The 15,551-nt window shown below is 38.4% G+C and overlaps 1 protein-coding gene across 6 annotated transcripts in view; it reads right to left on the bottom strand.

Moving 5' to 3' along the window:
- The window catches only part of BCAR3 (BCAR3 adaptor protein, NSP family member), a 114,205-nt gene that overhangs the window by 49,478 nt on the left and 49,176 nt on the right, over positions 1–15,551 (bottom strand). For all 6 annotated transcript variants that reach the window (XM_068406072.1, XM_068406070.1, XM_068406075.1 and 3 more), the window contains one exon: positions 8,725–9,052. In XM_068406072.1, coding sequence (XP_068262173.1) covers positions 8,725–9,052 — 328 coding nt within the window. The remainder of the gene's footprint in view (positions 1–8,724; positions 9,053–15,551) is intronic.

Below are 15,551 nucleotides of genomic sequence, written 5' to 3'. Positions count from 1 at the left end.
TACTAAGAGGAGGTTTCAGGCATTACACCAAAACCATAACTATTTTTACTTTAAAAATTCTGTGGTTTTATAAAAATTTCCTCCCCACCTTACCCTTGCAAATATTTTCATGCCTGAAGAACTACACTGCATTCCATAAACTCAACAAACAGCATTATCTACTTTTTGCCACACAGGAAACATGTAAAATACTTACTTTACTTGACATATTCAAATCTTAAGTAGATAAAATTTTATTTTTAATTTTCAAAGTGCACCTAACCGTATGCTCTAAGTGCATAAACAGTATTCATATAAAAAAGTAACACACATTCAAACTAAAATTATCCAACAAATAACATTTTCAAAATCACTAGTTAGAACAAAATAAACACCATCTAAATACCTGATGCACCACATTCTTAAGAACCCAAAGGAAAAAGAATTTGCTGCATCTGGAGAAGCAAAACAGGCTGCAAATTCTGACAAGGAAGAAGTAAATCCCTGAACGGTGTGCTCCTCACCGAGTACTGCCTTGCCAGTTCTTTTCCCTTATCAACTGTCAATTCAAGGACTTCAGCAGGTCTTGTTTATTGTTGTAATAACATGAAGACAGAAGGAAAAGTTTCAGGAATCCAGAATCCAGCCATTAATGGCTTTATACCTCAAGATTAACACCTTGCTAACTTCCAAATGTACTGCCCTCCAAGGACAAGGTGCTGCAGAGGACAGCGAACCTGCTTTACTTTATGCTGATGAAGTTACCCTATTAATGTCAGTGGTACTAGTCAAGTTTAAAATTGAACATATTTTTACTTTTTCCTGGACAGTTATATGAGATAAGTATGCAAGTCTCATCCAGCTAAACATGCAGAGCCTTGAAGATCAGAAATGTTTAAGAGTACAGAACATCCTAAATGACCAGATAAACTACTCTACTCTAGAATGACTCTCTGCTGCAGCAACAGAAAGTCCAATGCTAGATAATAGCAGTTTATCTGAAATAATGGGGGGAAAAAGCTGACGTAGAAAAACAAGAGGAAAAAAAGTCTGCTTGACCAGTACTCAAACGAAGAGTCTGAAGTCTAGCTAAATATACAGTTGGACACACCTAACATACTTTGAGAACTAAGTGTATCCTTAGCATCTGTATGTAGATACTTAGGGCTAATCTACAAAATACATTTTAGTTTACATGTTATTTGACGTATTTTAATCTTTTGCAACAGGGTTCAGTGAGCACTGGAAGATGTTAGAGCTACTGGTTTGCCCATTTCCTCAGAGAAAGAATCAAGCTAATCACAACCTGCCCCCCCCGACACCCCTCCCCACACCCACCAGATACAATTTTTCTTTTTTCCCTAATTTGCCTAAACCATGTTAAAAAATGTTGGATATGAACAGTTCATATCTGAGATTTTGGTAGAGTAAAAAAGAAGCTCTTATGCCTTATCTACCTACAAAAAGGAATAGTCTGTAGCCATATCAATAAAAAGAGAAGTAGTGTTGTAGCTACAATCACATTCAGGACTTTCAACGTAGACAGGAATTTACAGGGCTTGAAAACACAGAATTAAGACAGGATAAAAGGAGAAACAACTAAAATTATAGCTCTATAGTTACAACTCTATGCTTCTAAATATATAGACAGTTAAAAGTAAAGCTTCAAAAATGGGGGAGGGGGGGAACAAAAAAATCTAATTTTGACCAGCTGGTAGGTCAGAACCTCTCATGAACAGTGATACAACAAAGCATCCAGGGCATTATACACAACTGGGAGAAATCTACAAAGTATTTTGATTCCAAGCCAGTTCCAAGAGTACAGCCCTACTGTTTATCAGTGACTCTATTTTTGAAATATCAGTATGGACAAAGAATGGAATTTGGACAAAAAATTGTCTTTGCAAGTGTGAACAGATGAAACGGTTACTGGAAAGACAGCTAGTAAACAGGAATTAAACCAGCATATATTCACAAACATCCTGTACAACGGGAAACAGCCAGTGTAAATTAATGTCAGCTTTGTCTGAAGGCTTTAGTTAGCAAGAAAACGTAAAAGTGATCATTTCTGGCAGGTGGTGCACTTCCACACTTCCTAAGGGAAGGCTCAGCAGAGGGAAGAGAGTGATTTAATGCAAATATGTGACTATACGGTTTCTCCTAAAATACCCAAAGCTCTACTCTTCAGAGTCCCATACTACATATACATGGCAAGGACAAAATTAACTCATCTTTCTTTCCATCAAATGCTAAATTTCTAGTACATGTACTTTTATCAGTCAAGTATCTTTACGAAGAAGTCTGAGTTGGACACAACTGAAACACTAATGGCTTTGAACAGGTATGTTACTGTACAAACTACATAAAACATTAATAACCTTATTCATAAGAAATTGTGTGTAGCTTTGATTTTAATACTGTGCTAGATTATCCATCCTGAAATTTGTACTGAAGTCCTTCAAAGCACCATGAAGGGAAAAAAAAAAAGCCCAAAAATGCCAACTTAGTGCAAATTTGGATCCTATTTCTGGCCTCTTGACTGTTAACAATTTCACACCAGAGCTGTTATTAAACAGCTCTGTGGAGAGGGACCTGGGAGTCCTGGTGGACAAGATGTTCACCATGAGCCAGCAATGTGACCTCATGGCCAAGAAGGCCAATGGTATCCTGGGGTGCATTAGGCAGAGCGTGGCCAGCAGGTCAAAGGAGGTTATCCTGCCCCTCTACACTGCCCTAGTGAGGCCACACCTGGAGTACTGTGTGCAGTTCTGGGCCCCCCAGTTCAAGACGGACAAGGAACTATTGGGCAGAGTCCAGCAGAGGGCTACAAAGATGAATAGAGAACTGAAGCATCTCTCTCATGAGAAAAGGCTGAGGAAGCTGGGTCTGTTTAGCCTGGAAAAGAGAAGACTGAGAGGGGATCTAGTCAATGCTTACAAATTCCTTAAGGGCAAATGTCAAGAGGATGGGGCCAGACTCTTCTCAGTGGTGCCCAGCAACAGGACAAGGGGCAACGGGCACAAAGAGAACTATGGGAAGTTCCATCTGAATATGAGGTGACCCTCTTTTACTTTGAGGGTGACAGAGCACTAAAACAGGATGCCCAGAGAGGTTGTGGAGCCTCCTTCTCTGGAGATATTCAAAACCCATCTGGATGTGACCCTGTGCAACGTGCTTTAGGGGAACCTGCTTTGGGAGGGGGTTGGACTATATGATCTCCAGCGGTCCCTTCCAGCCCTAACCCTTCTGTGATTCTGTGAATTTCACTTAATTTTGTTGCAAAGCCTGTTTGCTTCAACAGGAATACAGGCTGGGGTGGTTTTTTTCCTATTACCTTGCAGGCACTAGAGGAGTTACCAGTATTGAGAAAGGAGTACCTTTTTTCTTTCCTTCATCATGCTTTAAACTGATTGTGAAGATCACATATTTATTAGTCTGATTCTCTAAGAACACAATGTTGACACTATCATACCACTTGCATTATTTCTCTCCCCACAAAACACTTTTGGAACTAATGACCTGTTTGACAGTAGGGTATCAAAAATATGTTTCTTTCTCACAGTTTCAAAAAATAAGTGGCTATAGGCAGCAGAGGAAATTACTTCCTCCAAGACAACTTGCTAAGATGATGACTGTGGCATGAGGTTCAAAATTTTTTAGTCAGAGAATCCACATAAGAAGAAATGCTATGAATATCCTAACCATGGAAAAAGTCTTTGTTGAAATTTATTCTATACTAAGTACTGAAGAATACATGCAGCAGCACCCATGACTATGGAATGCATTTTTCTGTGTCTTCTAAAAGCACAAATGTCAACTCAAAACCCCAACCTAACGAAAAACCTTCAGAATGTGTCTTACACTTCTCTTTCTTCTTCTTTCCCTGGTATGTGGATTGGCTTACCAATAATGGATAGTATGTATGCAGCCCTACTGAAATTCAAACAAAACATAAGCCTTGTATGAGAAATAGTCTTTTGGAATCAGACTCTGTTTAGTTTTTATAAAACTGTTTAAAAAAAAAAGTAACAATTAGGAAGTTTAGGAACAGAGAATAGTAAAGCTATCAGCTGCCAGTCAATCCAAGAAGCAATTACTTGGTCTGCTATCTCTTGCAATCACACTACCTCATGAAACAGAGAGCACAGTATCAATACTGGAATCTACTTTTGCTTTGGAATATTTGGAAAAGATTCTTTGCAGAAATCTTTGCTCCATTCCACCCTCTTAACAACCCTCAGAAATTTCTTGCATCTCTACAATTACGAAACATTTAAGTATGCTCGTATCAGAGCTAGTATCAGACCCACAGAGACAACTACTACCTTAACCCAAGACTACGTGGATGCTGTTGACATCCAACTGAAACAGTGTAGAATGTCAAAATCGGTCTTTGACAGCTGCCTTCATCACTACATTCACACTTGCTGTGATAGTACGCATTCTGCATTGTTCTTAGGTCTCGTTTATTTGAGGGATATTTGGCTGCATTAATGAAAAAGCATGAAAATGCCACAAGTCTGTTAAACTAGAATGTTAGTCAGGGAGAATCATAATCATCCAAGTGCACAGGTAGTTCCAGATGACACTATTTATTCTGTTAATCCAATGTAAATTCAAGTTTGTGCTTTTAACAACATGAGGCTATGACTCATCATCTCTCTGCTTTTTGCCCAAATGTAAGTACATGACAAATCTTCCTAATGAGGACAGCAGACTTGTGATGTGCTTGGTCACAGAGAAATTAAAGTAAGTTTGACACTTCCAATATTTTTTTATTTCAAATGAAATATGCCTTGTAAAATCTATAAAGAGTCTAAAATTATGCAAATACTTGAGCTAGTATTGCCTGTGAAAACTAGGAAAGTATTGGGGGCAGGGGGAAGAACCACCTACCCTTCCCAAAACAGTAGAATAGAGAAACAAAATTTATTCTTCTTCCCTGCAAGAGGCATCAGTCAAGCTAGCTGCACAAGACCATGAAGGCTGCCCAGGGAAGCAGTTGAGTCATCATCCCTGAAGGTATTTAAAAGACAAGTAGATGTGGTGCTGAAGGATATGGTTTAGTGGTGGACTTGGCAGTGCTGGGTTAGCGGTTGGACTTTATGATCTTAAAGGTCCTTTCCAACCAAAACAATTCTATGATTCTATAGTGAAATGAAGCATTTGATATAGCAAATACAGCCAGTACTCTGTCTCAGTAAGAAGAGCAAGAAAGATGTCCGGGCTAACGCCTTTCTTCATCCACACAAGTGTGAAACTTTAATAATTTAAAAAAGCTTGGAAATTCTGGGTTTCCTGATGGCAGACACAAGATACAGGCCAAAAAAGGACAACAGGTTCTAGCAACAGATACACATTGGAACAATTTTTCTTTTAAATAAGGCATTATAATACAAGTCAAAGCTAATTAAACAAAGAGAACCCATGGACCAGGTGTCAAAGGGAAATTCCAATTGTGCTTTATTTAGGTTTAATTATCAACATCAGATAATAAAGAATGTTACACACAGGCACCTTCACAGGCTAAAATAAGAATTCTCTCTTGGAAGCTCTTCACTTTCAAGAGAGAACTCTTATTTTAGCCAATAAAACTAACTTTCAAGAACTCTCAAGAGCTCAGCTGCTTCTAACTTTGGCCATTTAATTATTGCCAAGAGACTGTAAAAAACAGATATAGGCTTTCTCAAGAAAGAAAATGGTTTTTTCCCTTTAACTAACTAGCACAGGTGTACATTCCCAAACGAAACAGAAGAAAACACAATCTTAGTGTATTTAAAGTTGACAAAATAATTTCTCCAAGTTTTCAGAAGTGACTATCAGGTTTGAAGAAACTTCATCTCTTGTGTGTTTTGTTGGTTTTTTTTGTTTTTTTTTTTTTCCCCTGACACTGCATGAATTAGTTACTGCAACATTAGAAGAGTGCTTTTGTACGTCAGAATTTTATTTTTCCGTGTTAATCCAGAAGATACTAGAAATTCCAAAAAGACATACTATTTCTGGTCATACAGATGTAAAAATCCTGACAGAATATAATCCTACAAATAAATTACTATATGTGCACTTCATCTTGGCTGCAGAGTAATGTAATCAGGTAGCTGTAATATAAGACAGCAGGAAAGTTTCTGGAAATCAGAGAGAGTTCCATTAGGGAATGACACAATTCATTATTTTTTCCTATTCTCCTCGCTTTAGCTTATTTTTTGTCCCACAAAATTACGTATTGTGATTATATTACTCATTTTGAATTATTGAAAAAGTTATCATAGCTATGTTTTTTAAATTAGAATTAAACAAACTTAAATGATGAGATGCCCGAGTCACAGTTCTGTATAATCGGATCCATGTGCACATGAATACTGTAATCCTAATGACTATTAGTTCTGGTCTACTGACATCATATTCAGCACTTGCGGTGAACAATGCACCATTAAAAAGTTTGATTAAAATGTGTGTTCACACTTTTAATTTTTGTAAACAGCATTATAGCAATGAAAGACTGATTTACTCCTGAATGAGAATATCCATGTAACGTTATACTATTTCACAAGTTCCTACACTGAAATAAAATTATTACAAGGCTTTGTGATATAACTCTGATGAGGTAAAATCGACTTCCCTATACTATTAGTCCCAACTAATTTCAACATGACTGTAAGCATTACAACATATACCTTAGCATATATGGCAGAATGCTCACCACAGGAAAATCAGACTTGCTCTCTCAATTTTCTTTTAAGTATACTAACGAAAGGTGCAGAGTCATCCCAAGACGACCCAAGAAGTGATATATTTGCTGACTGTCAAGTTGGTAGCATCTTCTGCTCTAATACAACTGGGCTGTCAGGTAATGGAGCAGAATGTATGGAGATCCATTGTAAAAATTAAAGAAAACAAAAGTTAGAAGTTGTTACCATAGCATTCTGTGTGTTTTACCAAAGGAACTCGAAGATCTAACACAGGAACAGCGCTTGCTGCTATGACTCAAAAGATGTAAATTCTATTAACGGGCTGCACTAATAACATCCTTTGAATCTCTTATTATTTCAAAAGCATCATGTTTTAATTCTGAGCAGGTAGAACTTCTTTATATTTTCCTCCCAAGCATTCTGTTCTTACTCTTATTCCTTGTGCAGAAGTGTTCTTCACAGGACCAGGAAAGTTATCAGTTGTGAGTATAAATATATTCAATGTGGAGGCTTTGGTCTCTCAAGAAAAGAAAGTATCTCTTGCAAACCATGTTTAGTAACTGCTCTTGAGAAGGAAGACATAAGATAAAACTTCAGTGTATACTACCACATTCTTTTTACGGCAGCAGCCTTGGCTGCTTGCGTTTTCTAAAAGTATGCAAATCAAAGCAGCAGATTATGTTAAAAACACAGTTCATGTAAGCAGGTACATCTTGGAGATCAGTGACAGCGGAATACTAAACACACTGAGGCCCTTTCTTCTTTCGAAGTGAATGGGGTACAGAGAAGAAAGACTTTTTTTCAAGTGAGAAGAAAGCTTGATCCTGTATGCCGCAAGCAAAAAGCATACAAAAACCACCCTACACACACAACCCCACATAATTAGAACTGTCCTTCCCTCACAAGATTTGAGAACAAGAAATCTTACAGTGATGGACAGAGTAAAACTATAAAGCCTAATTCAGAAGTCGTCATTTTGTTATCTTTTCTCAACCTTTAACTCTGTCACCCAAGCAACCTAACACTCTCTCATCTTTGCGCCTTTAACTCATCCACTGCATTACACTTAATTTTTCTTGTGTTAGATGGAAAATTTTTCCCATTTTATAGACCTCAATATGAGAACAAAAAAGGACATTTGCAAAATTAATTATTTTTTTGTAAGCAATGAAATATCAGTGATGATAACAGATTCCCAAAAGAAATGCTGGCTATGAAAGTATAATTCTCAAGAGTCATGGATATTATAACCAGGAAGTCAGGCAAGAATAATAAACAGGTATAATTTGCCACTAGCTCAGTGTATGTTGGGTTCCACCAAGTCTTCAAGAAAAACAGCTCAGATGTAGCTCTAGGTTGGAGGCAGCTGGAACACCACTCTTTCCTTTTCCTCAGAACTCCATCTGCATAAGCACTGAATCCAAATCAAAGCCAAATTAGAACAGTTTGACTTCCGGGTTAAAACTGCTCTGTTAGAACAATGCAAAGGGTCGTTTCAAAGCAATTCAGTGACTTAAAAGTTTCCTCCATGGGAAGAGTACATGCAATGCTATACCTTTTAAACATTCAGAGGCAAGACCTAGTCCTTTAAAATTGTTTTTAAAAACTACACAGATGTCAAAAGAAAGACTAAAAATCCAAATCACTAGATCCCACAGAAAGAGTGGTGTAGAAGGTAATTTTAAACAGGCATGGGTATTTAACAGCCCATATACTGACTGATTTTATTGCAAAAGGAAAATTATTTTGAAGCCTGAGCTATTCAGTAAGTCAAAAAAAGAAGAAATTCTCAGAATTCCTGAAATATGTGCATCAGATTCCCTACCCCCCATCCCCATCCTGCATATGTTTCACACTGTTTTTTGTTTGGTTTCTTCCATCAAGACCTAAATTGAGTACTAGGGAGAAAAAAAAAAAAAAAAAAAAAAATCAACCTCTGTTAGAATGCACAGTTATAATGAACAGCTGCACCTACAACTGAACATTTAGAGGTCTAGAAAAAGATATAATAATTCCTATGCAACAAACATATGTAAATTAAGGTTTTACAAGGTACCTGGCATGGAGTTTATTGCTCTTCCCATTTTGCAGAGGGTACTCTTCTATAACATCCTGTACAAAAGATGGCTGCTGCCAGTGTGTTCGGGTGTATGGCAATGTTCCCGTGTGGCTAAACATATCACAAGACCTAATGGGAACTGTCCCCTTCTTCTTCCTGGGGAGAGTGCCATGGATAGAGATATCTTGAAAGGAGTCTGAGCGATGCTCACTTGGTGAAGGTTTAGTGGTCAAAAGGTCCATGGAAGAAGCTAATGAGAACTGGTGGTTCACTGGGCCATTTCTGGGAAGACTTGAAAATTTTCCTGCAGCTATCATTTTTGGTTCTGGAAAAACAAAAACAAGATTTATCATAGCACATCAATCATCAGAGCCCCCACTTTAATGGAAGTTAAATAGCATGACTAACAAAGACATCTTAGAACTGAATTTCTGCTTTGCTTTGAGGCAGTAAGATACCTCAAGATGTAGCCTGTATTATAATCCAGTCACATTGCTCCCAACTATACTTCAAGCACACACGTATATTAACTTTTACACATGTGAAAAGTCACAACAAAAACCAACCAATCTGGACACACATCCAAGAGCAGGCCCTAAGCAATTCTCCATTTTTATCTACAAAGTTCCTCTTTTTCGCTCCCTTCACATCCTCTGAAGGGTCAGACATTAACTTAGAATCATTAACAAAAAGCAAAGTTTTAAGAACATTTTGCCAAAAAATAAAGGACACTACAGCTTGGTTTGGAACAATATGCTTCTAAACCCAGTAGTTGGCACACTGTGAGGAAAAAACTGTTTCTAAAGAGTCTTGCTCAAGCAATAAATCTAGCAGAGAACTGGTCACATATTTCTAACAGGCTGTAAACGAAAAGGCTCTACCCAAGAGATAAGAGCAGGAGCAGATTACTGGAATTCTCTTCAGCATGCACAGCCTGCTGGCTCAAATCCTTGTTGACATTAGGGATTTGCATAGCTGTCAGTCTCTTGTACAATCAATTATAGCCTGCTGTACAGTACAGGTTTTTCTGTTATCATAAGCAAAAAACTTCATGAGACAAACACTTCAGGCACATTAACAGATTGCTGTTCTGTTCCTCAAAATATGATGCCTTGTGCTTACTTCATAGTGTTATATTACAGAAGACAAGTTGCCTTGTCCTATCCAGTCATATTAGCCTGCAAAAGCCACTCTATGGAACATACACACAGACCTAAAGGTCAACTAGTCCTACATCATTTAACCTATGTGGTAGTCAAACAGATGCCTCCTATAAAAACTGGAAAAGCCACAGGAGCGGCAGAGATTGATATGAAATCAGAAACCAGAAAAACTTTTGAAACTAACAATTATGGACAGGAAGAATCTGTTCTGATCTTGGTCAAATTTCATGGTGAAAAATAAGAGTAGCACCCTGAAGGCCCAGCAGCCTGGAAGGCAGCTGCTTACAGCTGCACAAGAATTCCTCTGGTTTTGGGGAATGCCCAGGTGTTGCAAAGAAAACAGAGCTGGCTCCATAGCCCTCCTGCTCCCTTCTCCAGCATCAGCATCACAGGTACTATCAAAGTGTTGCTGCACTGAAGCTACTGTTACTTCTACTCAGAGGTTATCATAACAGGCTTAGTTTTACAGTAACACTAAAGCTGATCTCAAATTTATGAAAGAATTCTGCTATTTCCTCTCAGCTGCATTGCAGAGATTCACAGGCTGCATAAGGCTTCCAGTCTTCAACAATTCCCTTCCCACTTCTCCCTTATTGAAGGTCCTACAATAAATACTCATTAATTACAGATGATAAATAATATTCAGATTTTTTAAATCTTGAATTTGCCAAGGCTCTGTCTGAGCACAGCTACTATGTACTGCAGTAGAAAAGCCTCTGGAAATAGCACCTCTGCCCAGAGAGAATCTGTTTGACTTTGGTCAGGTTTCTTGTTGAAGAGAGTATGAGAGAGTTGAGAAGTTAGCAAGAACTGACATTTTTAGTTACACAGATCCAAACAGAATTCAAAATCCTCAAGAAACCAAACCACATTCTCACAAAAAAAATCTTCCACAAATCATCATATGTGAAATACTAAATCACCTCTCATCACGTGGTTTGAGGACACAGTTTCTGCTGGCTAATATTAAAAATATCACGTAACTATTTTCAAAATAACAAAAAAAGTGCTGTAAAGTCAGTTTTGCATTACAATTGTTCTAAGCAAAACAACTGGTCCAGAGATAGGAAGCTCTAAAATGCAAATGCTTACCACAAAGCTACAACCTCCTATAGCTAAAGCAAACTGATAGAGCTTGTTTCCAAGTAAATTCAGCTTTATTATTAGAGAGGAATGATAAAAATCACCTCGAACAATGGGGGGGGGGGGCGGGGAGGAAAGCTTCTTACAATTCACACATTCATTTGAAAACTCAACTTCATGTGTTTACTGTAGTAAGGCAACAAACATCATTTACAGAGTGAAAAATTGGAGGCTAGCTTGCTCGTATTGCAAAAATGTCGTTATTCTCCTTTTTGGGGCTGCTGAGATTCTGTACTTAATAATCATATTTTCTTACTGGTTTATAAAAAAAAAAACACCTCCAAATCTCTGAATTCTGACTATTTAACTGCAGGTTAACCAGTCAGAGAGATTTTCCTTAGGCTTTCCTGCAAGATTACCACACATTTCATGCAAATGAGTATCACAACCAAGCATATATAAATACAACCAACAAAAGCTTCAGTTTAGTAGTTGATACCAGATGAGTTCATGATAGGCTTACAAGGACACTGAACCGTCAACCACTTCATGTTTGAGAATCCATAAAGTAAGCTGAGAATTCCCTCTCCTAACCAAATCATGGGATAATTATTATAGCAATCCAGTAGGTTTCCAATACAACAGTCTGAGAATTTTCAACAAATAAACAATGACCCTCTGAAGTATAGCATTTTCCATTTAACCTCCCCTTATAAGAAGCCCTTTTTAAGAAAAAAAAAAAAACAACTCCCTCAGTTAATGTCCTAATCATCACCCCTTTTAAGTCACCCTCACTAACATCCCACGATTTACAAATCCAATATCCAATCAAAGTCACACCTGAGTTTTGTTTTGAGGAATCAAGTTAAGAGTTTCCAAGTTAGTAAGAAATACCTACATTCAAGACTTGCAAGACACTTAGCCACAATCATGTGTATACAGAAGCTTTGATAATATTTCAAGCAATTCTCCCTGCAAAATCCCTCAAAAAAACCAACCCCATCAAAACCCAGAACAGGTCTGCTAACTTCCACCCATAAATTCATCCACTCGCCTATCTGCTGCTGTACTATGTAGTCTTCATAAATGTAAACCAAAACCTACAACAATTAGCTCAGTAACAAAAGTCCTGCCAAACTATCCACGCATTTTTCTCTTATTGAATGTAAACACTGCAAGGAGGGAGCCTCTTCAGCTGAAGACTCTGGAATGTCTCAAATACTTTAGCATATGATTCAAAGAATGTTTGACTTAACTAGATATAGAAACCCTGAAAATTTTACTCCCTAAGAGACAGTGTGCTTTGAACATCTGCCATCACACAATCAACAATGGAAATGGTAGAAATTATAGCAGAGCAATAGCCCAAAAGGAACTGAAGTTTAATTGCACACATTCCCATTTGTCCAAATGCAGCATCTAACAAAAAAAGTGCACTTTGGAAGTCATACAAGTTTCCTCTAACTAGATGAAAACAACATTGATTCATGCCAACATAATGTTAAAAATGCTAGGTGAATTTGTGTTTATATATGGAGTGGCATTTCTCTTTCTTCAGTCTGTAATTTGGGAAAGTATACGCGAATAGAATTGGCAGGAGACAGACTGTCAATTCAGAGAATTGAATGGCGTGAAAGGTTTCCAGGTAACTTCTGATATGTTCTGTTTTTTTTGTTACAAATGAGGGTGAGGGAATACAAATGAAGAAGTCTTTAAAATCAACACAGCATTCAGGAAAACAGTATGAGATTGGACAGAGAATAAATACATATCTGTTGGGCAAGACCAGACACATCAAGCTCTAACCCGATAAGGCGTGCATCTCTTCACATCATTGCTCAAAACAAAAAAGAGCCACATGAACAAATAATCTTTGCTTCCCCAAAACAACATACAAAATATCCTTTTATGCATTCCTTCTTGAGCTTTGGGATGCAAATACAAACTTTCTGGTTCAGCTTGTCTTCATGAAAACTTTCTGATGTTCAGAGAGTCTGAAGAGGTGTTCTGATAGTTCATTCAACCCGATACAGGTACAAGAATAAGTGTCCCTTCCATACCACAACTAGTGGCAACGGCTGCTACTGTTGTTTCAATACACTGGAGGACGGAAAGGGAAATCTCCAGTTTGGCCTCAGAGACACGTGAACAGCATAACACACAGCCCAAGGCTGTACATGCTCATGCTAAAGGAAACCTCATAAAAGGAAATAGAAAAGCAATTTCAGAGTTCCGAATCAGACTCTCAAGCTACCTCAAAACTCTGAGTTATATGTAAAACAGTTTTGGACATTAAAAGATTCACACTTCTCTAAAAGTCTTATGGATCTGAAGTCCAAGCGATTCTCCCCATTAGATCAAACCCTCTGAACTCTATACCTGCGTGTTATCACATCACCAATGGTACAATACTTTACTCAAAGTCTTACCATGTTTTTGTCATTATATATGCTATGAAGCTAAGAGGGCTTGAACATGGTTTAATACATCCAACTGAAGAACAACTGCCTTATGTTCTCAGGTCTTTACAAGTTGAAGTCTGCTTTTGTGAAAACTATACTTACTTTTGACACAGCAAATCTCCTCACAACCTCCTCCCACCCACCTGCCCTCCCTCCCTCAAAACCAGTAACAATAAATCACAACGAGTGGGAGACATATTACTCTCTTCTTCCTACTAAGTTACTTGACACATTTGCATGCACTATGCAGATGCACACGGGAAATAATGAGCCATCAACCTTAATGGTGAAGAAAGTCAAGTTCAGGACAAAACCAGATCAATTTCCTTGGATTTCTTTTTTGCATAGTAAGAGAATAAGTTAGGGAAACAGAAAAAGCACAACTGAAAAGCCACTGAAGTTATCATAGGAAGAAATACAGTTAAACTGTAGCTACTGTAAACTCAAGGTAGATTACATGTTGTCTCCCTAGAAGCGACACAGTCTTCTTCATTAGTGTAACAAAACACAGAGGAGTCCTGCTCCCAAAATGGCTTAGAAGCAGCTTTCTCCAATGCATATTTTCTGCTTTTTTAAAAACAAGATAAACTGATGCAGTAGCTGCTATAGCAAACAAGTCACAGGACTTTGAGAAGAATATTAAGGTTCAAGAATCTACAGCCTGTTATGATAAGGAGAAATAGGTTGAGAAAGCATACGCAATAGTTCAAAGGCTTTAAGCTACTATGAGAAAAAACATGAGTCTGTCAAACATCAAAAACTCCCCACAAGATTACAGCCAGGTCAGTGCTTTCAAAGGGTCTTGAAGTGCTATCAAAATGTTTGTGCTCTCTTTCTCTCTCCTTATATATGTCATACAATTTCCACCTCTCATACATCCTTGCACTGTAATCTGACAAGCTATTGAAAATGTTATTTTTAACTATTATTCTCAGGCAACAGAAAGCATAAAGGCAAGGATAAGTTATCTTTGAAATTTTTTTGTTTCGAGATGAGAGAAACTGATAAACCCCTTCTTTTCACGATAAAACACTTCACGAGTTTTCACATGTAGAATGCCTTGATATCTATAAAAATGCCATGAAAAAGTGATCATTGAAGAGGATTCAATAATAAGTAGAGACCTCCTCATCTGGTCTATATTATGAAATTATCTCAGAAACATAAGTGCCCAATCAGTTAGCTCAGTAATCCTGAACGGTGTGAAGCCTTGACTTGAAATAAACATTCTCTCCCTATTTTGCTGGCAGAAATAGAGGACTTCACCGAGGTTACAGTCAAATATAAGTGGTTTTCAGCTAATGCTTCAAAATACAAGCTTTTGTTCCTCCTCTAGTATGGGAAGTCGTTTATTATCTTGCCTGCTCCTCTGTTCCCACTATATTACTGAAAAAAAACCCGCAAAAAAACCCACTAACTGAAAATTAAGTATTCAAAAAACCTTTCCAGCAGTAAGTATGCACTTAATTATTTTGAACTAAATCGACTATGGAAATTACAATTCGGATAGAAAGAAGCACTTTTATATGCACTCCTCTTTAAATGACAAAAAAGAACACAGCGTTTCCTTTCTCTCTACTCGGTGAAGTATCTCGGGTACACCAGTGTTTTATATTTAAAGAATACTTAATAGATTTCCATGGGATCCATTCCTGTAAAACCTAAGCATTGGATCAAACGTCTCAGTAGTTACTGCCGCAGCTATGGCATTTCTGGTAGTCCGCAAGCCAGCCGCCAGGGCCAGGGCCAGGGCTCGCCCTGCTCCTCCGCTCCTGCCCCGACCGCGGTGGCGGGACAGCGGGACGCTCACACACAAAACCAGCTTTTCATTCTCTGCCCGAGAGGACAACGCTGTCCCCACAGTTACCAGTCTGATCACTGCTGCTTCTTTCCAGGCTTTCTGGGGATTAGCTCGAGGTTTTGTCCCGGCAGTGAGTCTCGTCCCGGTCCCTCGGGGCTGCAGAGACAGGGGGAGCGGGCAGCCGCGGGGAGCAGGCAGCCGGAGGCCGGACCCGCAACGCCAGCGGTCCGGAGCGCTTTCGGTAAACGAAGCGGGACGCTCTCGGGAGAGCGCAAGGTATGGCCGTGCCGCGCTAGGAGCCGGCGCCTACACTTG

Source organism: Nyctibius grandis, chromosome 8 (assembly GCF_013368605.1).
Source record: "Nyctibius grandis isolate bNycGra1 chromosome 8, bNycGra1.pri, whole genome shotgun sequence".
NCBI classification, from domain to species: Eukaryota; Metazoa; Chordata; class Aves; order Nyctibiiformes; family Nyctibiidae; genus Nyctibius; species Nyctibius grandis.
This window is presented reverse-complemented; position numbering and strand designations above follow the sequence as displayed.